Genomic DNA, 24,548 nt, shown 5'->3' with positions numbered 1-24,548 from the left:
TGTACAAATTCAGAAAAGGCATATGGGAAAGGCTATAAATAAGATGCCCAGACTTCTCAGCAGCTTCTGGCTAATGTGTGACAGACGCACTTGAAAAGAAAATTTTATAGTTTGAAAGGAAGGGGGAAATGACCCTGGCAGATTAAGAGCAGCAGTGTTTTCTTTTGAATTTTACTTTCTCCTCTTCCTAGGATCAGGATAATTTCTGGGCATGGGAAGGGTCAAGTCTGCTGATTTCACTCCCCATTCTTTTAGCAAATACAGGTCTTTCAATACTCCTAATGGAGAACTCTGCTGATACACCACTAGGGCTGTATTCTCATGAGAGGTGATGTGTGTGAAATGTGATTTGAGGACTCTAGTAGGTCATGTAGCAAGCCTGTGTTGCCAAGGTTTAAGTAGCTAAAATCAGCAATGAATTATATGAGAAAGTCTACCATAGTGTTTGACAGTTCTGATAGCATAGACCCTCACTGCTGGTACTTCTGATGTGGTGGGGAAGCAACAGTCCTCTGAAAAGAAGTATAAAATACCTTCTGCTTTCAGCTTTTCAGGAATTAGTAAATGTGCACTTGCCTGTTCTCCATTGCTGCCATATGGGGCTCTAGCCTAGTAGATGAGGGACAGCAGCACTTGTTCACTCTAATGCTAATGTGGTTTATGCAGGGTCCAACCTCTGTATTCCAGGTTGTCTTTTAATATAGATTTTGACTAATCACATTGTGCAAGCAAATGTCATGACAGGATGTCCAGAGTTGCTAAACATTGTTTCTTTTATTCAGCAGTAAAAGGAACTTGATACAGGGATTAGCAAACATCACTCTGGACAAGCCTACTGAATCACTTCCTCAGATCTCTGAGTCACCACTCGCCCATCCACAATTTCTTGTGTGGTGACCACCACCTTCTTAATGGTCTGTCTCCTGGTGTCTGCAAAAGAGGAATAAAGAGTAACTGGTTAGAGTGCGAAGCCTAGGATGGACTCGGGAGACTAGATCAGAGATCAAAAACTTGCTTTTTTAAAAAAGTAAAAAGTCTGAAGACTGCCTTTTGACGCTGCTAAATGCAACCTCCACCTTGAGGACACCTGTGCAGCTTTCAATTGAGACTGCAACTGCTGCTTGTCAATGAGAAACAGGGCTGGTTCCTAGGGTACACACTGGTAAATATGAGTTAAAGCTTTGTATGTGTGCATTACATCCTCCGATGCATAAAACTGACTTCCTGAAGATACTTGGGTACAGCCAACTGGCTTGATACAGCACTGTGCTTGGAGCCCCTGTGCATGTTGAACAATTTACTCAGTTTAGAGTTTTTCACACCAAGCCACAGCCAAGAGTCCTGTTGGTAGAAAAGCAAACAACAAAGCCTGGGAGAGTGTTTGAACTGTGAGGCCGGGAGAACAACAAGCAGGTTTCAGGCAGACACAGACATGCAGAAGCAGGCAGCACTGTTCTAAGTAATGTCTACTGCTACATCATAGAGAACTTACCTGCTTTGCCTGAGTTCTGCAACTCCCCTCTGAAAATACAAAACATGGCAGCAGTTTGTTTGCTTCATCCTAGGACAATTTGCTTACCGTGAGGGCTTCCTGCTACTGATTTGCTTACACACCTGTGCCACTGAACGTGTTGCATTAGCTTCTACAGCCATATTTCCCATCTGCTGCCTTGTTTCCTCCAAAGTCAGTGGGGTTACTCAAGGGACTTAAATGATTGTTAGCAACCTTTCTATCACTCCGCAGCCTGACAAAAACGAGGCTGCCAGCATCAGATGCCATTTGGGCTCCTGCAGCTTTAGTAATGGTTTTAGAGACAAAATTTCACTAGTAGACACCTTATCACATCACACGGCTACAATGATAAGAGAAACAGAACCAGTGGGTTTTCCCCTTTATGCTGTTCTGAAAGATGCAAGTGCCTTCCCATTCTATACCTGAAAACCACCCGTCTTAGCTAATGGTCTTCCTCATTCATGAAAAAGCAGAAACTGAGTTGGCTCCTCTGTCCCACAAGGCAGTCAGCTCAGAGACAGCTAAGTCATGTACTGGTTGCAGCTCTAGCTATAGAACTGAAGGTTGCGAGGGTTCAGACCTAATTAGGATGTAGATTTACTTAATCTTTTACTACCCTGATCTAGGGAAGAACAGCAAAGCACAAATGATTAATAATCCTATCCTCCTTTCTTTATAATCTTGTAACTTGATGCTATGCCCAATATGAAGGTAGCTCCTGGTATATTTTTATTAGGAAGCAAGTATTTTCAGATACATGCAGTGCTGGAAAAATTATGTCCTATGGATAGATCACAGAGAATTTTGACTGGATGGAGTGGCTGGAAAACTAGCAGATGTAGATTTCTGAAAACATGCCCCCCTACCAATGTCATATTGTGAATCAAACTTGGTAGCATGGATCATACAGGAAAAACCAACCAGGGAGCCAGGAATGGCTGCAGCTTCCTGTCAAATGTAGGTTGGGGAAGGGAAAGTGAGCCTGGTGGAAGAACTCCAGGGACATTCAACAGGCATATGACCAAGAAGTACAAGGAAGGAAGTCAGGGGCATAACCCTTCGTTACCTGTCTGTTGCCCCCTCGATCAAGCTACGGTAGTGTTCAATCTCGTTCTCTAGCTTGGTCTTGAGGTCTAGCAGGGCCTCATAGTCTCGGGCCTGCCTCTCCAAGTCAGCGCGGCAGGCTGCCAGCTCATCTTGCAGCTTGGCGATGATATGGTTGAGATTGGTCATTTCATTTTGATAGTGCTCTCCTGTGTTCTTCAAGGTGTTCTCCAGCGTGTCTATCTGCATCACAAAATGGTTTGGGCTTATGCAGTGAACAAAATTTGATACCCTAACTTTTATACAGAATTAGGCATATAGCAACAACAAAAATGAGTGGATATTGGCCAGGACTCCACAAATTCTGTAAGAGCAGCTCTCTTAGTTTAATGAGTTTTAGATTTGTTCTTTCAACAGTAGTACCCTCATGTGTGTTGACTCACAAAAAACAGCTTCTAAAGCTGAGCAGAGCTTTAAGAGTACCGTAGATTCCGGTATATAAGACGACTTTTTAACCCCAGAAAAGAAGTTAAAAAGTTGGGGGTCGTCTTATACACCGGGTATGGCTGCAGTGGGTGGCGGGCTCCACTCCGTGCCGGGAGGAAGCTGCCCGGCGAAGCTGCCCAGCGATGCTAAGCCAGCTTGGAGCAAAAGTGTGTGTCCTTTCTTACAGTAGCATCTGTCACTCCTGGAGCCCAGCAACCACAGGTGTGAGTGTTGAATGGTTTATTTAAATGTAAAGGTTCATCATTGTTGCACCCGATGTGTATGTCTTTAAGGGGCCAGAGCAAGGGCCAGAGTAAGATAACGAGACCCAGCTTTACAGCTGTGAAGCATAGCAGGTGCTGCTGAGTTGTATTTGATTAAGGTGTGTCAGCATTTGGGTGTAGTATATAAGGAGCAGCACCTAGCTCTCCCATTACCCTGGGGGATGGGTTGGTGGTTGGGTCTGGTTTGGTTGTTAATGTACTTAGTGTAAAAGGAGTTTTTGTTTTTCTTATTAAAACCTAGTTTAAGTTATTTTTGAGTCCTTTATTATTTTTTAATGCATGGTCTCCCCAGCAAGCTCTCTGCGCTACTAAACTGCAAACAGCCAACAGTGAGAAGCCTGGGCTGACTCAACTTGCATAGGGTGCAGTGGCTGTCCCAGAAAATGGATATGGATCACTGGTCCAGCACCCCTTAGCTAGCCGGCTGCCCTCTGATGTGAAGGACCATGAGCCATTGCTAGTGTTGAAGTCAGGTCAGCTTCTATACATAGAATGGGGGTGAGCGGGGTCATCACAACCTCTCTCTTTAGCAGCAACAGATCTCAAGCCAGCTCTGGGTGCTTGATAAGGCATTGGTCAAAGCAATCTTTCTCACTTCACTCTTCACTCCAAGTTGATTGGTCATAATAAAGGTATTTTGCTTTGGGGGTCAGTTCCTTTAATTCTAAGTTCAACCCTTAGCTGTGCATTCTGATGTAACAGACCTCTTATTTGATGGCTTTCATCTCTGAGGAAAAACTGTCACTGGGGGTGTATTGGTTACAAGTGCTGAATCAAGACCCTGGGTGGCCTTAGGCCAGTTCCCAACTCTCAACCTAACCTACCCCACAGGGTTGTTGTGAGAATAAAATGGGGAGGTGGGGAGAGCCATGGATGCCAGCTTGAGGTCTTTGCAAGGAAGGTGGGATAGAACTTGAATAATAACTGAATAATTTTGATACGCAGATGATTGACAAAGAGCATGACAGGAGACGACACTCCTGCTATAAAACAAGTAGTGGTACTTCTTCACTGCCTGTTGCATGCTTATAATTTTCAGCAAGAAGTTATTCACTGCTCAGGAGAGCCTCTTATGACCTATACTGGGAATTGGGAAGGAAAGAGGGCACCCCTCTTCTTACCGTTTTCTGCAGAGTCTGGCGTTCAATCTCTATTCCCTGGAGCTGCCGACGAAGCTCTGTCAACTCACTTTTGGCTTCTTCCAGCGCCTGGGCATGCACATCTGCTTCTTGAGACATGGAGTCAAACTGCAAAGGTGAACAGTAATGGCAAAGGGAAGTTAGTGTGGGGCAGAGAGCCATGCTCCCTCCTAGGGATGAAGCAATCTTGTTGGTTTCCCACAGTTTTTCGATTTTCCAATCATCAGTTCTCCACATTTCCATGTCATTTTGTGATTGTTTTTTAAAGGTCCCCACGAAAAAATGCATTAGCATTTTAGTGAGTTGCTCCTAATACACATGTTTGTAGGCAAATTCACCTAATATACTCATTTTTGCAAAGCAGCCTCCCCAAATACAATGATTTTCGGTACGTTCTTTCCACTGCTACCTGCCATTGAATGCATACTTTACCTTAGTACAGTGGAACCTTGGTTGTCAAACATAATCCATTCCGGAAGACTGTTCAACTTCTGAAACATTTGACAACCGAGGTTCAATGGGCGATCGGCAAATTCCATTGGGAAAATGTAGAAATGCGCCTCGGAAGCCATTCGACTTCCGAGGCACGTTCAAAAACAAGCATTCGCTTCCAGGTTTTCGGCGTTCGGGTTCTGAATTGTTCGGCTTCCTAGACGCTCGAAAACCGAGGTTCCACTGTATATGCATTCCTGCTTGGCTGGAGAATGGCACTGCAAAATTCAGAGAAGTGTGAATTCTGAACAGTGGCTGGGTTTCAAGTTTGCGTATTGTTTTGGGGGGGAAGTGAATTAGGTAGATTTGCCTTTAAATGTGAACTCAACCCATTTTCTGTCCCGTCCCTGCTCTTGCCCTTCCCTAGCGCCCTCCTCACCTTGGTTTTGTACAAGTCCTCAGCCTCCGAACGGCTCTGCTCAGCCATTTTCTCATACTGGTTGCGGATCTCAGCGATGGTCTCGCTCAGGTCATGTTTCTGTGGATTATCCACCTGCACCGTTATGTCAGATTTGGCGATCAGAGCATTGAGAGCCTCTACTTCCTGCAGACCATGCAGAAAGGGAGAAAGCCTGTTAGGGGGCAGAGGTCAATATGGCCTTTGGGGGGAAGCATTTGTCTCCACAGAGAAGCCTGAAGTATATGTACACTTTCCTATTGTTTACTACTGTCTCATCTCCCTTCTATTTTAAGAGTTTAAATCATAAGTACTTCACTGCCGGATGTCCCCACACATTTTTCTCAGAACATGATTCCATGGGATCTAGAGATCTTACTTATTATTCTTATTTTTATTATGTATTACGTGCTTTTTATATTGGAATTTTAAATTGTGAAAAGCCCTGAGATTGATGCATAAAGGGTGGTCTACTACTACTACTACTACTACTACTAATAATAATAATAATAATAATACTATTAATAATAATAACTGTTTGCAGCATGAGATATTTCTCAGCTGTATCTGTTGTAACAATGGATGCTAGTCTGGACTTTTTACATTGTTTATTACTGCAGGTCATGGCACATCAGTGCAGCTGTCATAGCTTTAATATAAAATATACCCCTCAACAAACTATGCACAACTCTGGTACCAGCTCCTACCTTAGACATGACCTAATAGGGGTAGCAGACAGTTTTACTGTAAAGATCAGCATACTGATCTCTAGTTTCCAGAAAAGTTTAATCATCACCCTCCCATAAGAAGGAACTGGATTTCACATGGGCAACAAAATCTTCTTTCAAAAGTAAATTATTCAGGAAATGTATAGGTAACTTGTTGGTTATCCCCAACTAATGTTGTGACCACTCAGTTTCAAACTTATCTCAGGACACAATGGCAAACTTGCATGAAATAAACAATGCATCAAAGGGTTTAAGGTGTCAGATTATTCACTCACTCAGTTGGCTCAAAATAGTATTTGAACCCCAGATTTTCAGTGGTCCGGTAGCTCACACAACAGGCCCTCCTTTTTGCTCTACAATCTCAAGGATCATCCTTGTGCTTTGCTTAATCACGGCTTGGGGGAGAGATACTATTGGCTTGCTGACATAGGATCCTGAAGGGGAGATCTTAACTCTCACGGAAGGTACAGTTATCTATCCCCGACTTGTGCTCCGCTTATGACCAGATCAGGTGTACTCACTCTCCATGTTTAGGTAGGGCCTTTATTTTACCCTCATAATTAAGGTGTGTATGAACCGTAGGGCTTGTTGCCTGCATAGTTGTAGCCTGAAGCAGCATCTTTCATTCCGTGTAAGCTTTCTTTATTCCTCTGGTGTGTGTGTGAATGTCATTATTGGCTATAAATTATTATTATTATTATTAGGATAAGGGCAAGCATGTATTTACTATGGACACACATACTGACTACATGGAAAATATTCCAATCCTCTCAGAGCTGTGTGTTGAATACCTGGGGATGGACACACGGGTGGGTTCAGACGCAGCCCTCGCCATACTGTTACCTCATGGTGGCTTTTGCGCAAGTGAGCCAGCTCCTCTCTGAGGGACTCCAGTTCCCCTTCCAACTTCAAGCGGGAATAGTTGGTGTCATCGATCATTTTGCGCAACCCATGTGTGTCCTTTTGCACACTGTCACACATAGCCTGCTCTGCATCCAGTCTGGAAGAAGGGAAGGAGGAAACAAGAAACAAATGAACAAACAAGTTGCAAGGCTGAAACCAAGTGCAAGTAATGGAACAGACTTTTACTTAACCTTTTAGACCTGGGTGTAAATCATGCTCAGGTATTTTCCCAGACCACCTCCACATTTGGGGGTGAGGGTTAACTTTATTTAAATATTGATATTAGTATTTTAATATTTTAATCTATTTTCATGGCCATTGGGATATAGCTGGTACTCTGTTGTCTCCCTGGTACTCTGTTGTCTCTTCTGGCTCTGGTTGAGTGTAGGATTAGACGCATGTCTCACTCAAAAATTTAGCAGCAGCTTTTCAAACCTTTCCTGACTGCCACTTTCCTAGATAGATAGATAGATAGATAGATAGATAGATAGATGATAGATAGATGATAGATAGATAGATAGATAGATAGATAGATAGATAGATAGATGATAGATAGATAGATAATAGATGATAGATAGATAGATAGATAGATAGATGATAGATAAAGAAGTCTCACAGGTTCACATAGTCATATGGCTTATATGTGTATGTTTTAAAGCAAATGTTAAATTTCTATCCCATCATTCAGCTATGAAATCTAAAAGCAGTTCATGTGATAAAAGCAAACTACAAAGAATAAAAACACCAATCAATCAATATAAAACTGACAAGGAACAAGAATCCAACAAAGACCACTCCCCTCCTATTGAGTCAGACCACTGGTCCATTTAGCGACACTGGCTGTCAGCAACTTCCTGGTGTTTTAAGCAGGAGACATTCCTAGCCCCTCCCTGGAGATGCCAGGGAGTGAACCTGGGACATGGTGGCTCCAAGCCACATATAATCGAATTTACAGAATTTATCGTGAGGTGCAGCATAGCTGAAGAAAGAGATGAGTAAATAAGGTGCAGGAAGGATGTCAGGGTTGGAGGTCATGAATAGAGGTCCCAAGGAACAGACAATTAGCCATGTATACAACAGAGATTCTGTCCTCATGACCCAGGTATCTCTTACAGGCAATGCAACCATAAGGACAAGAAACATTAACAATTTGTAGTTGTGTGTCAAATACTAATTTCAGTGTAGAACCTCAAGAACTGCACTAGCAAAATTACTCCACAAAAAGTAACATACGCTAAAAGTGTGATAGCCAGTTAACACTGAAGAGTGTTAAATTAATTGATTAGAAAGTGAGAATATTTCACTTTGAACCTGTGAGAAAGCAACATTTTCAAGGGATCCCAGTTTTTATTTTTGAATCTTCTTTGGCATATGGAATTCAACACGCAAACACCACAAGAGACTTCATTGTGATTTCTCCTCACATTTAGGCAGTGGTGTAGTGTGGGGGGTGCAGGGGGGGCCGGCCGCACCAGGCGCAACATCTGGGGGTTAGGGTTAGGGGGCGCAAATCCACGGGTTAGGGGGTGCAAATTACTTGCCTTGCCCCGGGTGCTGACAACCCACGCTACACCACTGCATTTAGGTGTCTGGAATAGAATTATACACTCTTTCCCCATGCCTGCTTTTATGGTACAGTTTTTATAAAGGTTTGTAAACAAAACAACTTACTTATGCTTGAAGTCATCAGCTGCCAACCTGGCATTATCGATTTGCAGAAGCAGCTTAACATTGTCCAAATTGAGGTCTTCCACCTGACATGGGAAGGAGCAGTTGTATATCAGTAATGCATGTACAACACGATCCTATGCAAAAATCCCACCGTGTTCAAATAGGTTTGCATCAATCCCATATTCTTGGCTCCTGTTGAAAATCAGCTGCACCTAGAGGGTTGCAGTCTGGATAATCAAATGTATTTGCAAAGCAAATGAACATATTTGTTTTCATGTGCATGGCAGACATGTTCTTTGAACCATTGCATTTGGTTATACAAAATAAAATCTAGGAAGCGATGGCTGCAATGTTTCCTCTGTGCTATCCAGAGTAGGCCATTTATGAGACTCCATTGTGTTGATGTGTAACTTGTTGGTAATGAAAATCTGAATGACTGAATCTTCAATTCAGTGTTCCTGTTCTGTCATAAACCACTACATCAATAAGATGTGTTGTTTTTTCTCTACAGGCTGGGTGTATCCTAGCTGGATCATGTTCCCTGTCAAACATTGTGTTCCAGGAGAGCCCTTCCTCCTTTCTCTTTTAAACTGATGTGAACCACTTTGGGAGTCAATGTCTGAACAGTGGGATAAGAACATAATAACTCAACACACAAACTACCCCTCCTTTTGAGCCACTCTAGTGCATTATGGGTGGACTAGCCCTTGCAAACCAGCTATAAAAAGCTGATGAGCTGCTAGCCAATGCTCTGGGAAATTTCCTATGAATGAATCTACCTGGTTAGATGCTGCACATCTCAGCACCTTTCAACCCTGGTGTTACAAGAACATGCTGAAAACCAGTTGGGCAGAAATGTAGATTCCACTAGGTGGTCAAACAGGTAATCCAAGGATATTAGCCTGAAAAGAAAGCTACACCTACCAAACCAAGGGCTTGGATTTCCAGCTACACTCAGCTTTTTAAATATGAGCTTACAACAGGGAAACAATTGGAGTTGTATGCCTCACTATGAAACCAGTACATTACAGCTGTGCTTTCTTTTTGGGGGGTGGGGGGAGGCAGGTGTTAGAAAGGGGAGGATTAGGTGATTTTTTCCAAGGAAGTTATTACATCCCCACATTTTGGGAATGTCTGGATCCTCCTTTGTTTGGACATGCGAGCATCCCGTACAAGGAAGAAAAGAAAGTCTATCAAGAAGGGGTTTTATTTCCATACAACTCTTATAGAAAGGGAGTGGGGGAATAAGCTTGTATTTTTAACCAGACTGTTTACCAAATTGTCAAGAGAAAACAGGATCAAAAAGTTATATGGGTGTGGAGAGGGTGCTTGGTTGTTTTCTGGAAAAGCTAGGAAAACATTTAGACTGCACACGCGTATACACAACACTTTATTCTAGAATACAAAGTGCATCTCCTCCAATTTAAAAGGTAAAGGGACCCCTGACCATTAGGTCCAGTCGTGACAAACTCTGGGGTTGCAGCGCTCATCTCACTTTATTGGCCGAGGGAGCCATTGCACAGCTTCTGGGTCATGTGGCCAGCATGACTAAACCGCTTCTGGCGAACCAGAGCAGCACACGGAAACACCGTTTACCTTCCCGCCGGAGAGGTACCTATTTATCTACTTGCACTTTGACGTGCTTTCAAACTTCTAGGTTGGCAGGAGCAGGGACCGCATCATGGGGATTTGAACTGCCGACCTTCTGATCGGCAAGTCCTAGGCTCTGTGGTTTAACCCACAGCACCACGCGTGTCATATGCTTTTCATTGGTGTTTATATGGATTGTGGTAATACCATGTACATGAAGTGCTTTGTGGCACTTTTAAAACACTGGATATCCATATCGCAAATGGGTTTAGGGCTGAGTCTGGCTCCTTTGCACCAGTTCTCCTCCAGTTCTGCTTTCCACCATTCTCTCTTGCCTTCAACCTGTATCAGGTCAATGTGTCCCCTTGCCCACTGACTCTACTCGCCCAGTTTCTGACCTTTCCACCCATGCCTTTATCTTTTGCACTTGCCAGAATCGCCTGGATTTACCTGCAGTACAAACACTGGGCAGCAAAGCGCTAGCAATCACGCTTTCCAGCGAGTTCCATTGAACATAGTGGGGAAGAAAACGTGCGTGGAAGGAACCGTGGCCTTGGTGTGTGTAGCTGTGTTGGGGTCCTATGAAGAGCTGGAATGATCTGCAGATGACCATCCGTACCTGGAGATGGAGAATCACCTGAAAGGCGCTCTACTATACTCTCTTGCCAAGCCCACCAGCGTTTTGCGTCCCCTCCGCTCGCATCCCTTTCCCACCTGCCAGGTGTTTCACCCCGTCCCTTTCAGCCGCGCCCCTCACCTGCTTGCGCAGCTCGGCCAGGGGCCTTTCGCAGGCTTCCCAGTCTTTCTGGCCGATGGCGCCGGCCTTGCGCGCTCGGATGGCGGCGATCTCCTCCTCCAGAGCTCGGTTGGCCACCTCCAGCCCGCGCACCCGCTGCAGGTAGCCGGCCAGGCGCTCGTTCAAGCCCTGCAGCGCCTCCTGCTGCCGGCCTGGGCCCAGCCAGGCGGGAGCCACATCCGCGCTGGCCCGCGCCGCCGGGAGCGCCGCGTGCAGCCGGGACAACGAGAACCAGGAGTCGGAACCGCTGGAGCTGCCGCGCACGGAGCCCGCGGAAGAAGCCGGATAGAAGCGCCCCGAGGCCGCGGACAGGGAGCCGCTGCGCGGACGAGAATAGAACGACATCGCGCCACCTGGCGCGCTGGGCGCCCGCACCGGCCCGTTATATCCTCCAGGATGCTCATTTGCATGCCCAGGTAGCGGCCAGCCAATGGGAGAGAGCCTAGCTGCCACATTGGTAGAAGAGAATCCGTTTGCCTAAGCCTCCTTTGTTTGCACGAGGGATTTTTTTTGGAGGGAGGGGCTTTCGCACAAACTTTGGGCAGCCTTTCAGGCGCTCGTCTTGGACCACCGTAATAATCTCAAATAAGAAGGACCAAAGGGGCGGAGCTATGCAAACAAGTGGAACGCACTCGTAGGTGGTCTACACAGAACTGAGCTGGCTTTAGCGGTGTCGTGCGATTGGCCGGGCGAGGCGATAGGGGCGTGGCTATGTTAATCAGGGTGCAACTCGATAGCGCGGATGCGTGAAGCGCAAATTGATGTGCAAATATGCCATCACGCTCCACGTTACGTGAAGCCCTGGGAAGGGGGGGCGCTGATATGCCAATAAAGTGCCCAGGTGTGCAAGGGGCGGGGCCTTCTGCATCTCCCCTGCTATTAAGCTCGGCCCAGGTACTGAACACCTGTATTCCTCTTGCCGAGCCAGCGCTGCAGCCCGCGCACCATGAGCACCAGCTACCCTCGCCCGGGGAGCCTGAGCTTTAGCAGCCGCTCCCACGGCTCGCTCTCCAACCGGGGCTCTTTGTACCGGGCCAGCCCGGGGAGCTTCCAGCCGGGGCTCTTCCGACTAGGATCTACCTCCAGCGCCTTCCCCGGCTCTCCCCTGTCCGCCTCGCCCGCTTTCCTTCTCTCCTCGCTGCCCACTTTGGAGATCGACCCTAAACTGCACCAGATCCGGACGGAGGAGAAGGAGCAGATCAAAGGGCTCAACAATCAGTTCGCCTCCTTCATCGACAAGGTGCAACCAGGATGCGCGCGTGGGGCGGGACGTTGCTCTGGGGTGGGGGGTGCGAGAGAGGGGGGAAAGGGGTGTTGGTGGTGCCTGTTGAAATGAACATGCCCAAGTTAGTGTAGACCCATTGAAACGGATGGGCTGAGTCAAACTTTATTTACTACCACTCAGAGAGATTGCCCCTTTGCGGAGGCAATGCTGCTCCAATCAGAGTGTAGACGGAGACGGATGCATTTATAGAAGTTCCAAGTTCGTGTCAACTTGTATTCAGGTGTTTGAAGTTATGGGACCCTGTTGTTAACATCTATCCTTGTTATTATCACTACGCAGAGCCCAAACCTCTGCCAGGCACAGTTTCAATAGATGTTAACCTAACGCTGACAATTACTAGGGGGACACGGGTGGCGCTGTGGGTTAAACCACAGAGCCTAAGACTTGCCAATCAGAAGGTCGGTGGTTCGAATCCCTGCAACGGGGTGAGCTCCCGTTGCTCAGTCCCTGCTCCTGCCAACCTAGAAGTTCGAAAGCATGTCAAGTGCAAGTAGATAAATAGGTACCGCTCCGGCGGGAAGGTAAATGGCGTTTCCGTGTGCTGCTCTGGTTCGCCAGAAGCTGCTTAGTCATGCTGGCCACATGACCCAGAAGCTGTACACCTGCTCCCTCGGCCAATAAAGCAAGATGAGCGCCAGAACCCCAGAGTCCATCACGACTGGACCAAATGGTCAGGGGTCCCTTTACCTTTACTTCCACTAGGTAAAGTTTGGAACACACACAAAAAGAGTCTTTCACGCTCATCCCCAGTGCATTTATTTATTCACAGCGCAACAAAAAGCACAGCTCCAAACAGCAGAAAAACCATTAAAAACCAACAACACAAAACTTGATAAATTGATTTCCATAGGTGCTTCTTTCTAGAAACCACTAGAGATGGTGCAAGTCAGAGGATGCAAAGGAGATGCTTGATAAGAGTACCTATTTTCCCTAATGGGGCAAGTAATAGCTTTGGAAAGATAAGGCTTGATATTGGCTGAGGCTGCAGTCTTGTACCTGAAAATAAGCTCCATTGGGAACAGTGTTATTTCTGAGTAGACGTGTACAAGATTGCACTGCAGATGTTTCAGGGTAAGCTGTTAAAACTCAGGTCTCCCTGAACTGTGATCCCAGTGTGACGTGGGTTCTCCACACAGCTAGCTTTTAAAAGCTTTAAAGAGATGGGAGATATGATCACAGATCTCCAGAGTATGATCTACTTTGGCTGTGAGTCAAATACTGCATTATTTGACTAGCAGACTTTTCAAGGCCTCTTTCCAAGATTATAAATTGGCGATTTCAGGAATTGGACTTTCATGGAAAGTATTACACTCTGTTTATATATAGGGAATGGAGAGTTAGATGTATACCCAAGTCTAGAACACTGAACTAACACATGTTCACATGACTGTCGCAATAAAGATGGACAAAGACCAGTAAGGGAGTAGAGGAAGAATTTTTCATCCTTCAATAAATATATACTGAAAAGGTGTTTGGAAAAACTGTGCCAAATATCACACCACCAGACAAATATGATGCTCATATCACTAACAAAGGGTTTTCCAACACCCCAATTTCCCCAAACTAAGGTGGAGTGTGTTCTCATCTTAATCATCCATGTTGTTCGATCTTCCTGTAAACTGAGGAGTAGTTGAAACTTAAGTTGTTTGCTTAAAATAAAAGATTGAGCTCTTTATTCTGGGACCAGGAAGTAAAACAAGGTCTGATGTAATTGTGAATTGTAGAATGTGGATGTGCAGGTTCTAAAAGGAATATGGATCTCAAAACTGACAGTCAATTTACTAAAGTTTCCCAAGGTGTGAGCTACAGGAAATTGTGCAAAAGTATTTCTTTCATATACACACACACTATAAATTGATTATTTTAATCTAATATGGATTCCCCCCCTCCACAAAAATGTTCTGTACTTTAGTGCAATTCAATAAGTGTCTACACAGAAGTCGCAATTGATTCAATGGGGCTCATTTTCAGATACAGAATTTCAGCCTCAGTTGTACGTTAGTCTGTGTATGCATGTGTGTGTGTTCTAGGGGAGGGGTTTCTTTTCAATCTAATAAAATACTGTCTCTAAAAACTATTTATTTTGAAACTACAAACCAGCTCTAGGACACACTGCTTAAATAACATTAATGAATTATGCAGCCCAGAAACTTCCAGTTTCTAACAGGCACACTGTCCACAGAAACATTTCACAAATTTGTTTTAGGTAGCTGCATATACACCATACATTGAAAGCACACAGCTTCCTCCCAATATTACTGGGAACTGTAGTTTTCCAAGGGTGCTGGTAATTGTAGCTCTGTGAGAAGCAAACTACTGTACATTGTTTGGGGGACGTCATGTGATTTAGATGTGCGGTGTGTACACAGCTGTTATTAGGAGGATCGCCACACCTGTGAGGGATGCTGTACAGTGGTGCCTCGCAAGACGAAATTAATTCGTTCCGGGAGTCTTTTCGTCTTGCGATGTTTTTCGTCTTGCAAAGCACGGTCCGTCGCAACTGCGCCTCTTCAAGCGGCTTTAGGAAAAAAGCGAACAAACTCGAAACAAGCCCATAGGGAAAATCGTCTTGCGAAGCGACGCAAAAACCGAAAAACCCTTTCGTCTTGCGCGTTTTTCGTCTTGCGAGGCATTCGTCTTGTGAGGCACCACTGTATATGTATCAAAATTCCTACAGAGAGCCAAAGATGCAAATACTGCATTGTGTAGGAGACAAAATTTATCCCTCCTACATAGCAAGCTATTCTTGCCAACCTTCTCAGCTATTAAAGATGCAGGATGCCTGTCTGTAGTCTCCTTAGCCAGTGAACACCCTTGTGCTGAGAGACAGTAGCCATTTGTTGCATTCAGCAGTCCAAAATATGTGAGGGATCATTGCATGACATGGATTGACACAAAACCCATCATGCAAATCAACACAGACATTTTGAAGGCACAAAGCAGCCTCCAAAAGCTGCTTCTGAAATATCCCTTAGCATAGTACCTGAAAAAGTGAGCTCTTTGGATAGGTGTTTGGAGTCCTCAACTATGGCTCAATGGATTGCTTATTTTACTAAAACTATATGTGTTGCAAGACAGTTAAATGAAGGCTCCAGTCCTGCTTCTAATGTAATGCGTCATAACAATGAAACAAAGAGGATTTGCGCCCCCTGGTGGACAGATGTGTCAAATGCTAGTTATTGGTTTTCCTGAAATGTTTCACTAAAGAACCACCACCGTTTCAATTTGTAGAGCTAGCTTACTTCACACTCCTCCTTCTGATACAGAATCCTGATTTCGAGGAGTGGTTGCACAGTGATTTTGCCCCTACTCCATGTCTCTAAATCTTTCCCCAAAAAGGGGAGATGACAAAGGGGAGGGCACATTTCCCAGCAATCCCAAATCTGAGGAGTTGGGGGCAGAAACTAGAAATCTCTTCTCAACTGTTTATGCCAGGGGTTGTCAACCTTGTCTCTACTGCCCACTAGTGGGCGTTTCAGGATTCTAGGGGGCGGTAGGGGGTTCTATGGCACAAGCTGAATACTCCTTCCATCGAGCACTGGTGGGCGGTAAGGAAATTTTACCATCCAGAAAGATGCAATAGTGGGCAGTAGGTATAAAAAAGTTGACTACCCCTGGTTTATGCAGTATCACATAGTACTGAAACATTTTGAACTGGAAGACTGAAGGCATTGGTCCTTCTCTATTTCCTATGTTCAGGCATGAGTGCTGTTGCTTATGTCACCAAAAGGGCACCACCCATACAGAAGAGAGAAGTAATAGCAAACCTAAGTATGGCTGCCTAAGCCACTCCTGTTTAGTCTCCATTTGGGGTGCTCTCACCACTGTTTTGGGAAGAGGTATACACACAACATGAGCCACAATCCATATCTATCCTGTTAAAGGTAAAGGGACCCCTGATCATTAGGTCCAGTCGTGGCCGACTCTGGGGTTGCGGCGCTCATCTCGCTTTATTAGCCAAGGGAGCCGGCGTACAGCCACAGGTCATGTGGCCAGCATGACTAAGCCGCTTCTGGCAAACCAGAGCAGCACACGGAAACGCCGTTTACCTTCCCGCTGCAGCAGTACCTATTTATCTACTTGCACTTTGACATGCTTTCGAACTGCTAGGTGGGCAGGAGCAGGGACCGAGCAATGGGAGCTCACCCCGTCGCGGGGATTCAAACTGCCGACCTTCTGATCACCAAGCCCTAGGCTCTGTGGTTTAACCCACAGCACCAACCGCGTCCATCTATCCTGTTGTTCCTTAGTAAATACTGTGTTTTGATGCCTCCCCTGCCCCAAACCAGCTTTGATCCAAATGGAGGAAAAGCAATTGTGTGGCCATGTACACAGCCCAACACTAAAATGAGACTGACTAGTATGGCAACACATCCTTTCTGTCCTGTTTTGCTCTAAAAGAATTGTAGAAATGAAGGCAATGGAGGGTTGGGGCATCACACAGAAAATCTACCATTTCTCAGTCCTGTATATGATTTGCATGTGAGTTAGTTTGTTTCAGTGGATTAAAAAAAAAAGCAAGGATTTCAGGCAGGATGTGATGCAATGAATGAAAGTAAGTAGTCATTAGATTTCCTTTTGAATTGCCTGCCCTGTGGAATGCCCTCCCATCAGGTGTCAAGGAAATAAACAACTATCTGGATTTTAGAAGACATCTGAAAGCAGTCCTGTTTAGGGAAGTTTTTAATGTCTGATGTTTTATTGTACTTTTAATATTTTGTTGGAAGCCGCCCAGAGTGCCTGGGGAAACCTGGCCAGATGGGTGGGATCAGTGGCGTAGCGTGGGTTGTCAGCACCCGGGGCAAGGCAAGTAATTTGCGCCCCCTAACCCGTGGATTTGCGCCCCCTAACCCTAACCCCCAGGTGTTGCGCCCGGTGCGGCCGGCCCCCCCTGCACCCCCCACGCTACGCCACTGGGTGGGGTATAAATAATAAATTTTATTTATTAATTATTATTATTGAAATGCACTGTATTTCTGAATGGTCATCTCATCGGAATGAATCAAACACAGAGCACATAGTGGGGTTTTTAGAAACCAATCACAAATGGCCAGACAGAAGCATTGCCTGAGTAACCACTGAAAGGTGTGGTGGGATTCTGGACCCTGAACAAGGCTGCTCAGGGCTCCCTGCCCCAGTGCCCATTTCATTTTATTATTTATTTATCAATCCATCCCCCCCAGGTGCGAAAGTTAGAGCAACAGAACAAAGTGCTGGAGACACAGCTGAGGCTCCTGAAGGGCAAAGACCAGTACAAATCCAATGTGGGGCGCATCATGACGGCCCACAGCCAGCCCCTCAAGCAGCAAATTGATGCACTGAAACAGGACAAGGTGAAGCTGCAGAATGAGCTGGACCACATGCAGGCCTACCTGGATGAACTGAAAAGCAGGTGGGTTTGCAAGGTGCAAACGAGATGCATTTCAAATTGAGATCTTACATGCCTACCAAGGCAGGAAGTGGCTAGCAGATACTTGGAAGAGGAGCTACAGGTGCTGTGGAGAAAGGAAAGAAAGCCTGGAGGGCAAGGGGGTTGGAAACCAGGGCATAGATGTTCAGCCTAAATACCCTGTTTGCCAAGATCAAACAGCGTCTCCTCTCCCTCTCTTTGTAGGTATGAAGATGAAATCAACCGGCGTAACCAACTTGAAAATGAATTTGTGCTTACCAAGAAGGTGGGTCTCAGAGGTGGGGAAAAAATCTACACATAGAACTTGTAGGGCATAGGGTTCCAAGGCAGTTTTCCCTATTCCCTACACCCAGGATAGCCAGTGGGTGCCCTCAAGGGGTCCAAATCCCAAGATATATAAGCCTCTTAGCAAAACACTCACCAGCCAAAGGCAGTCCAAACAAACCAGGGCGAAGAACAGGAATCAGTCTAGGTTCAAACCATGATCCAGAGGCCAGGTCCAAGGTCACTGTTCAGCTAAGATATAACATAGCAAGGCAGGGGAACTGGAACCAGGAGCCAGAGACTTGTGCTGTTTCCAATTACCAAAAGGCTCAAGAGGGAGAATTTATATATTCTGGCCTCCTAGAGCACACCCTCATCACAGCTGGTGGCAGTGAAGGGATGTCAGGGACTCATGAGGAGATACCTTACTCACAAGCAATGGTACCGGCTCAACAGCAGACACAGGGCTCAGGAGCCATGATTCAGAAGTGGATGGATGCAATTAGGATGCTTCCCTGCCCCTCCCGCCAAGCTTTTAAAGACGAGGCATGTTGCACTTTCTTGCCTTGTGGGAACATTGAGATTGCAAGCATGCACTCCATCGGGGTAGGTAAGGCTGCTCCCATTTGTGGAGGCAGTTCCCAGGCGATAAGACAGCATGGCTTAATTATTAGAGTGTTGGATCTGGGCTCGAATCAGCACTTGGTCATGATGCTCACTGGGTGACCTTGGGCCAGTCACCATCTCTTAGCCAAACCTACCTCAAAGGGTTGTTGTGAGGATGAAATGGGGAGGAGGAGAGCCATGTAAACCACCTTGGAAGATAAAGGTGGTATATAAAATGCAATAAATATAATAAATAAATAAAAGACTGCTGTTCAATCACTGCCATCTCCTGGTTCACCTTCCCCTGCATCTTGGCAGATCAAAGGCCTCTCCAGAGTCTACTAAGGCTCTCTGCTTTGCAGGAATGTCAGAGGGGAGATCTGGCAGCCCTGCTCCCCCTTCCAAAGTGATTGAAGAGATCCCCTCTCCTCCAAGCTAGCTTCCCACAATTCACCCCTCTGCTCTGTTTCTTCTTCCTCTGTCAGAGCTGCCAACCCAATCCCACTGTAGGCTCATGACAGGTAAATCCTGTTCTGACCCAGGCATGGGATCTGCTGACTACTTCTCTCCCGTGACAGGACCTAGATGACATCTATGTGCAGAAAGTGGTTGTTGAGTCGAAGCTAGAGAGCACCTCCAATGAAATGAAATACCTCAGCCAGCTCTTTGAAGAGGTGGGTGACAAATGGGAGAAGAGTGTTTGGTAGGGATGAGTGGGAAGAGGGTGGGATTATTGTCCCATCTTCTGGATTGATGGCTCACAAGGATTACTCAGAGGAGATGAGAAGGGCATGGGCTTTGCTCCATGATTATGTTCTCCATCTGAGATGACCTGTCATCCCAACCTCATCAACAATGTCATTATTTCTCCCTCTCTCTCTCTCTCTCTCTGCTCATCACACCCAGGAGACCCGGGAGTTGCAACCTCAGATCCAAAATGCAATGGTCACTGTGGAGATGGACAATAACCGGGAGTTGGAGATGAAGCATATAATTGATGAGGTGAAGGAGCAGTACCAGGCCATGGCTGCCAAAAGCCGTGATGAGACAGAACAGTGGTACAAGAACAAGGCAAGTAGCACATTTCCATCACGTAGAAGTGTGTGCATGCAGGCATGCATAACATATATGCATATTGTTGAACATAACCTTTTAAAGAGAATTGGCTGGTACCTGGATGAGGCTGTTGACTAAAACCTCCTGGTTCTTCTCTTTACCTTCCAGTGTGATGACATAGCAAGACAGACCCAGAAGAACCTTGAGGATCTGAAGAGAGCCAGAGGGCAGATTGCTGAGCTGACACGCTACGCCCAGCGTCTTAATGGGGAAATTGAGGCCCTGAAGAACCAGGTGAGCTGTCTCTGGGCAGAAAACGAGTCTTATTTAAACTATTGGTGAAAGTTGTGAGTTTACACTAACAGGGGAAATCAGACTGCACTCACATCCCCTTACACACTCTACCTCTCATTCCTGAGCCATCCAACCATTATATGATTGCATTTCACAGATAGGTTATACCTTAGGTCTGCAGGTAGCCTCATTCTTCATAAAGAAGTGGAACAGCTGGAGGGGAATGAGAAAGGGGTAATTTGGTCTTGAGAGGGGCATGCTTCATGGATCCACTTCATGTCCCCATGCCACATACACTGCTAAACGAAATGTGTGACCCAGAAGGCCTTCAGCTGCTTCCAAAGGTCTACAGCCCAAACACTGATTCTTTTTGATGGGTAACTTAGTCCACTTCCAGATGACCTGCTAATTGAGCATTCATCCTCATTGGTTTGCATAAAGTTTGTGGGGAGGTTAGGTGACATAGGCTGTTCATTGAGTACAGTGGTACCTCTGGTTGTGAACTTAATTCGTTTCGGAGGTCCGTTCTTAACCTGAAATTGTTCTTAACCTGGGGTACCACTTTAGTAAAGGGGCCTCCTGCTGCCGCCACACCGCCAGCGCTCAATTTCTGTTCTCATCCTGAGGTAAAGTTCTTAACCTGAGGTACTACATCCGGGTTAGCGGAGCCTGTAACCCAAAGCGCTTGTAACCCGAGGTACCATTGTATTTATTATGATTTGTTTGCAGGGCACCACATCAAGCAATTCCCCCCCACACACACACTTCTCAGTGCAAAAAGTCCAATTTTAATGGGTTTCCTGCACAAGGTACCAAATCCACTTTAATTGCACAACCTGAATTTTCCATCATGGGATAGACTCCCACCCACAAAATAGCAACTTTCTGCGCGTGACCTTAGCAATTTGTTATATCGAAAGAGCTGAAGGAACTGTGGACACTTTGACTGTCTCTCTATTCAGGTGAGATTCTTTCACTTGCTGGTCAATTCATGTTGTGCAGTTTTCAACAGATTAGGAGGTCTTGTGCAACAAACCTGCTTCTCCAAAAGATCAGAGTTTCTGCAATAAAGAAAAGTGACGGGGAAATGCACTGGAAAGCATAGGGTAACACCTGCTTTGGCAACATCATCTAACCTCCCTGCAAACAAATCACAACGAACACTCGGTAAACAGGTCATCTGGAAATGCCCTGTATCCCCAAACTGAGGAACAGGGGAAGGGCTAGTTTTTGCCAAAGCTTTCTCAGCTCTTCCTTTGCTATTCAAATTGGCAACTGGGGACAATTGGGGACAACTGGGGACAGCCAAATTGGAGCAACCATGCAGCCCCAAAACAGGATCTTCCCCATCACGCTACAATAAGAGATAGGCCTTGCCTCCTGTTTCCTACTGTGGGCTTTCCCTGTGGCTTCCCACCATGGTGTTGGAGCCGTCTCACTGCTCCTCTCTCCCCCTGCCCAGCGAGCCAACTTGGAGAGTGCCGTGGCGCAGGCTGAAGAGCAAGGGGAGCAGGCTGTGCAGAGTGCCAAGGGTGCCATCCAAGACCTGGAGGAGGCTCTGAGGCGGGCCAAGCACGACATGGCTGGCAAGGTGCGAGAATACCAAGAGCTGATGAATGTCAAGCTGGCCCTTGACATAGAAATTGCCACCTATCAGAAACTGCTGGAAGGAGAAGAGAACCGGTAAGCAAGGTCCTGTGGTCAGTAAGCAGTGGTAGTCCTGTTCAGAGAAGACTCATTGAAGCTGATAGACATGAGTCCCTTGGATCCATTCATTTCAGTGGGTCTGCTCCGGGTAGGATTTAGTTGGAGGCAACCCTAACTTTAGTGGAACGGGCCATGTATGGATGGGGCGGGTGGGAGGTTGGTGAATCAGTCGCTCTGCCCCTGGACATCTAGGATTGGCTGTCCTGCGTGACATCACTATGCTGTCACATGGGAAGCTGCTTCTACAGAGTCAGACTGACAGTCTATCTAACTCAGTATTGCCTACACACTATGGGCCACAAACATGGTTTTGGAGGTTGTTTGCACTAATGGGTGTGTGGCCATCCCACTCTGTTGGTTGGTCTGTGTTTATCATGCACGCGCGCACACACACACACACACAGACATGTTCCTCAGATGATCTGTGCAGATCAGTTGAGGGGGTGCATTAGCATCAGCCCCCCTCCTTTCATCAGATGCACAAACTGATTACCAGGGAGGGTGCTATATTTAACCCTATCAGGTGCTTTGCTCCACTCATCCCAGCTTTCTCTCTCAGCATATGTGTGTGTGTATTTGCCATTGCCAAAATCAGCAGGGGGTTGGGAGGTAAAAAAATAAATGTGGGGTGGGGGCACTTGAAACACTGAAACACCCTTGTTCCATCACATGTCCCCCCCCCCTTCTCTCAGGATGGGTGGCCAGGCTCCAAGTCAGCAGTTCAGTGCTATAGACAAACTAGGTAAGTATATTTCCTACTCTGATTGAAGCTGTGCATGAAGTTCCCTAGAAGAGTCCCAAGCCTGTGGTAAAAATGGGTGCTCATAAAATGGAGGCGGCTGGTAGCTCCATCAATCTCTCCTGCCATCCTCTGGATTCTTCTGGTAACGCGGCAGCCCCATCCTTGCCAAACGGGTTCCCTTTGAGCTTTTCTAGGTTTCCTAAATGACTAAACAACAACAATTTTGCTATTGTCATCACTCATCACTGCATTTTTCAAATATTTGTTGAATATTTGATATCTCCGTTGGATACTGGAAGACATTCGATTTTAGCATTTGGTATCTGGCAGTCTGATACTGATTACAGTTCTTGATAGTTGATTATGTGTCATGGTATTTGGCATTTGACAGGGAAGACTTTCCACCCAGTGTGTCTGCCATGATGTGGACCCAACTTAGTTAGTTGTTATCTTGAGGTCTCAGTATTTAAACTTTTACATGTGTTAGGTGAACAGAAAACAGTAGAAACATATTTTAAATGTAATCAAGAGATTTTGTCCACGCACACACTACAGAAGGCTCCAGAACACCTCAGTTTTTCTTATGCTTGTTTGGCCTGCCTCTTGACCTTAATACTGAATGATGCCCCACAAGAAGCCAGAATTTCATGTAATATATTGGGTGCCTCCTGTCATCTGCAGGGTTCTGCATCCTCCTTATAATTCCACCTCTGCTCAAGACCCTTTGGGTTCCTCAGAATGGTATCCTTGCTCAGTCTTCATTAGTACAAAATATATTGGTCCCGTTTCTGGTTCTATGTCTGGGTCTGTCTCTCTCTCTCTCTCTCTCTGTGTGTGTGTGTGTGTGTGTGTGTGTGTGTGTGTGTCTGTGTCTGTGTCTGTGTCTGTGTCTGCAAATTCATGTAGATCACTCGCTTAGTGCAAATGGCCAGTTGGCCTTCTGGCTCCTGGACCTGCTGCTAACTTGCTTGAATGGCATTTCTAGCTGCCTCTTCTTTCTCAAATCACTTTGGGGAGTCAAATCAGGAGTCTCTTGCTTAAAGCCATCCTTCTTTGATCTCTTGACCCAGATTTCTAAATCCATCCATTGCTTATGCAGCTGGGCTCCTGACACAGGGGATGGCGCTGCCTGCCCACAACATGGCACCTGGGGGGACTTCCTTGACCAACAACAACTCACTGAAGAGGCCCTTGCTCATCAAAACCATCGAGACCAAGGATGGGAAGATCCTCTCTGAGGCCAGTCACTTCTCAGAAAAGTAGCCGAAGCAGAACAAGCCAAAGGGGCAATCAGGCCCCAGTGCTTAAAAATAAATGAGTGTTTTAAAGCCTTCTACAGATCCTTGTTTTCTTTACTTGTCCACACAGTGGGTCTATCTCCTCTCTAAGCCATCATAGGCAGGCCAGAACCCACTGCCGGTAAGCTGGTGTGGGTGATGCATCCCTTTGACACAGGGATGGGGGACCTGCAGCCCTCCAGAGCAGGCTTCCTCAACCTCAGCCCTCCAGATGTTTTTGGCCTACAACTCCCATAGCAGGACCAGTGGTCAGGGGTGATGGGAATTGTAGTCTCAAAACATCTGGAGGGCCAAGGTTGAGGAATCCTGCTCCAGAGGTTGACAAACAACAACTCTCATCAGCCCAGCCAGCATGACCATTGTTCAAGGATGCTGGGAATTGTAGTGCAGCAAACATCTGGAGAACCAAAGTTTCCCCCATCGCTGGTTCAACTCCATCAATATTATCCTCAGCTGCACCAAGTTTCTTGCATGAGTCCTGACAGCAGCTCCAGGCATTTAGTCCCTAATCTTCCATTTTTGCCCATGCGTCATATAGGTTTATTTTTTGCTTGCGGAGAAGCGGGAGGTTCTGATTTCCCTAGATAAAGTGTACAACAGTGGATACTGGACATTTTGCATCCAGAATGATGGCTCTTTCTTGGATGCTGAACAAGGCTGAATTCCTGCCTTATCCAGGCCAATCCTGAGCATCTGGCTTTGCTAGTCATTCCTTCACTCCCTTGTTATGCTAGAGAGGACTGGCCCAACCCTTTGGGTTTTGTTGAAGAAACAGTTGTCATTGTTTGCCCTTAAAAGGCAAGCTGGTACTTTTGGAGACAAGAGTGAGGCATAACTTATGTC

General features: G+C 46.1%; 2 protein-coding genes across 4 annotated transcripts; one reads left to right on the top strand and one right to left on the bottom strand.

The window, feature by feature from the left end:
* Positions 1 to 755: 755 nt before the first annotated feature.
* On the bottom strand, positions 756 to 11,388 carry LOC128420649 (keratin, type I cytoskeletal 18-like). 2 transcript variants are annotated; one of them, XM_053402339.1, is made up of 8 exons: positions 11,005 to 11,388; positions 8,658 to 8,740; positions 6,927 to 7,083; positions 5,338 to 5,502; positions 4,449 to 4,574; positions 2,580 to 2,800; positions 1,493 to 1,521; positions 756 to 930 (listed from the first exon to the last, which is right to left on the bottom strand). In XM_053402339.1, exons 1-8 carry the CDS (start codon positions 11,386 to 11,388, stop codon positions 833 to 835), a joined length of 1,263 nt encoding a protein of 420 aa, XP_053258314.1. In that variant the 3' UTR covers positions 756 to 832. The 2 variants fall into 2 exon arrangements, with proteins under 2 accessions (XP_053258314.1, XP_053258324.1); XM_053402349.1 differs by lacking the exon at positions 1,493 to 1,521.
* Positions 11,375 to 23,740, top strand: LOC128420636 (keratin, type II cytoskeletal 8-like). 2 transcript variants are annotated; one of them, XM_053402318.1, is made up of 10 exons: positions 11,375 to 11,459; positions 11,972 to 12,283; positions 17,512 to 17,720; positions 17,943 to 18,003; positions 19,187 to 19,282; positions 19,515 to 19,679; positions 19,833 to 19,958; positions 21,421 to 21,641; positions 22,358 to 22,407; positions 23,507 to 23,740. In XM_053402318.1, the coding sequence occupies exons 2-10, from the start codon at positions 11,990 to 11,992 to the stop codon at positions 23,668 to 23,670; spliced, it is 1,386 nt and encodes a 461-aa protein (XP_053258293.1). In that variant the 5' UTR covers positions 11,375 to 11,459; positions 11,972 to 11,989; the 3' UTR covers positions 23,671 to 23,740. The 2 variants fall into 2 exon arrangements, with proteins under 2 accessions (XP_053258293.1, XP_053258301.1); XM_053402326.1 differs by lacking the exon at positions 11,375 to 11,459 and having other exon boundaries at positions 11,766 to 12,283; positions 23,478 to 23,608.
* Positions 23,741 to 24,548: the final 808 nt, after the last annotated feature.

The sequence above is a fragment of the Podarcis raffonei genome, chromosome 1, assembly GCF_027172205.1.
Source record: "Podarcis raffonei isolate rPodRaf1 chromosome 1, rPodRaf1.pri, whole genome shotgun sequence".
NCBI classification, from domain to species: Eukaryota; Metazoa; Chordata; class Lepidosauria; order Squamata; family Lacertidae; genus Podarcis; species Podarcis raffonei.
Note: the sequence above shows the minus strand (reverse complement) of the source record. Positions and strands in the feature narration are given on the sequence as shown.

Excerpts from the sequence above, each read along its gene's own strand:
- LOC128420636 (XM_053402318.1), top strand. The coding sequence starts at position 11,990 with ATGAGCACCAGCTACCCTCGCCCGGGGAGCCTGAGCTTTAGCAGCCGC. Across the intron at positions 17,721-17,942 it reads CTGGATGAACTGAAAAGCAG|GTATGAAGATGAAATCAACC; the intron begins GTGGGTTTGCAA and ends CTCTCTTTGTAG. Across the intron at positions 19,283-19,514 it reads TCAGCCAGCTCTTTGAAGAG|GAGACCCGGGAGTTGCAACC; the intron begins GTGGGTGACAAA and ends CATCACACCCAG.
- LOC128420649 (XM_053402339.1), bottom strand. The coding sequence starts at position 11,388 with ATGTCGTTCTATTCTCGTCCGCGCAGCGGCTCCCTGTCCGCGGCCTCG. Across the intron at positions 5,503-6,926 it reads TGCGCAAAAGCCACCATGAG|GAAGTAGAGGCTCTCAATGC; the intron begins GTAACAGTATGG and ends CATGGTCTGCAG. Across the intron at positions 1,522-2,579 it reads ATCGAGGGGGCAACAGACAG|AGGGGAGTTGCAGAACTCAG; the intron begins GTAACGAAGGGT and ends TTGTATTTTCAG.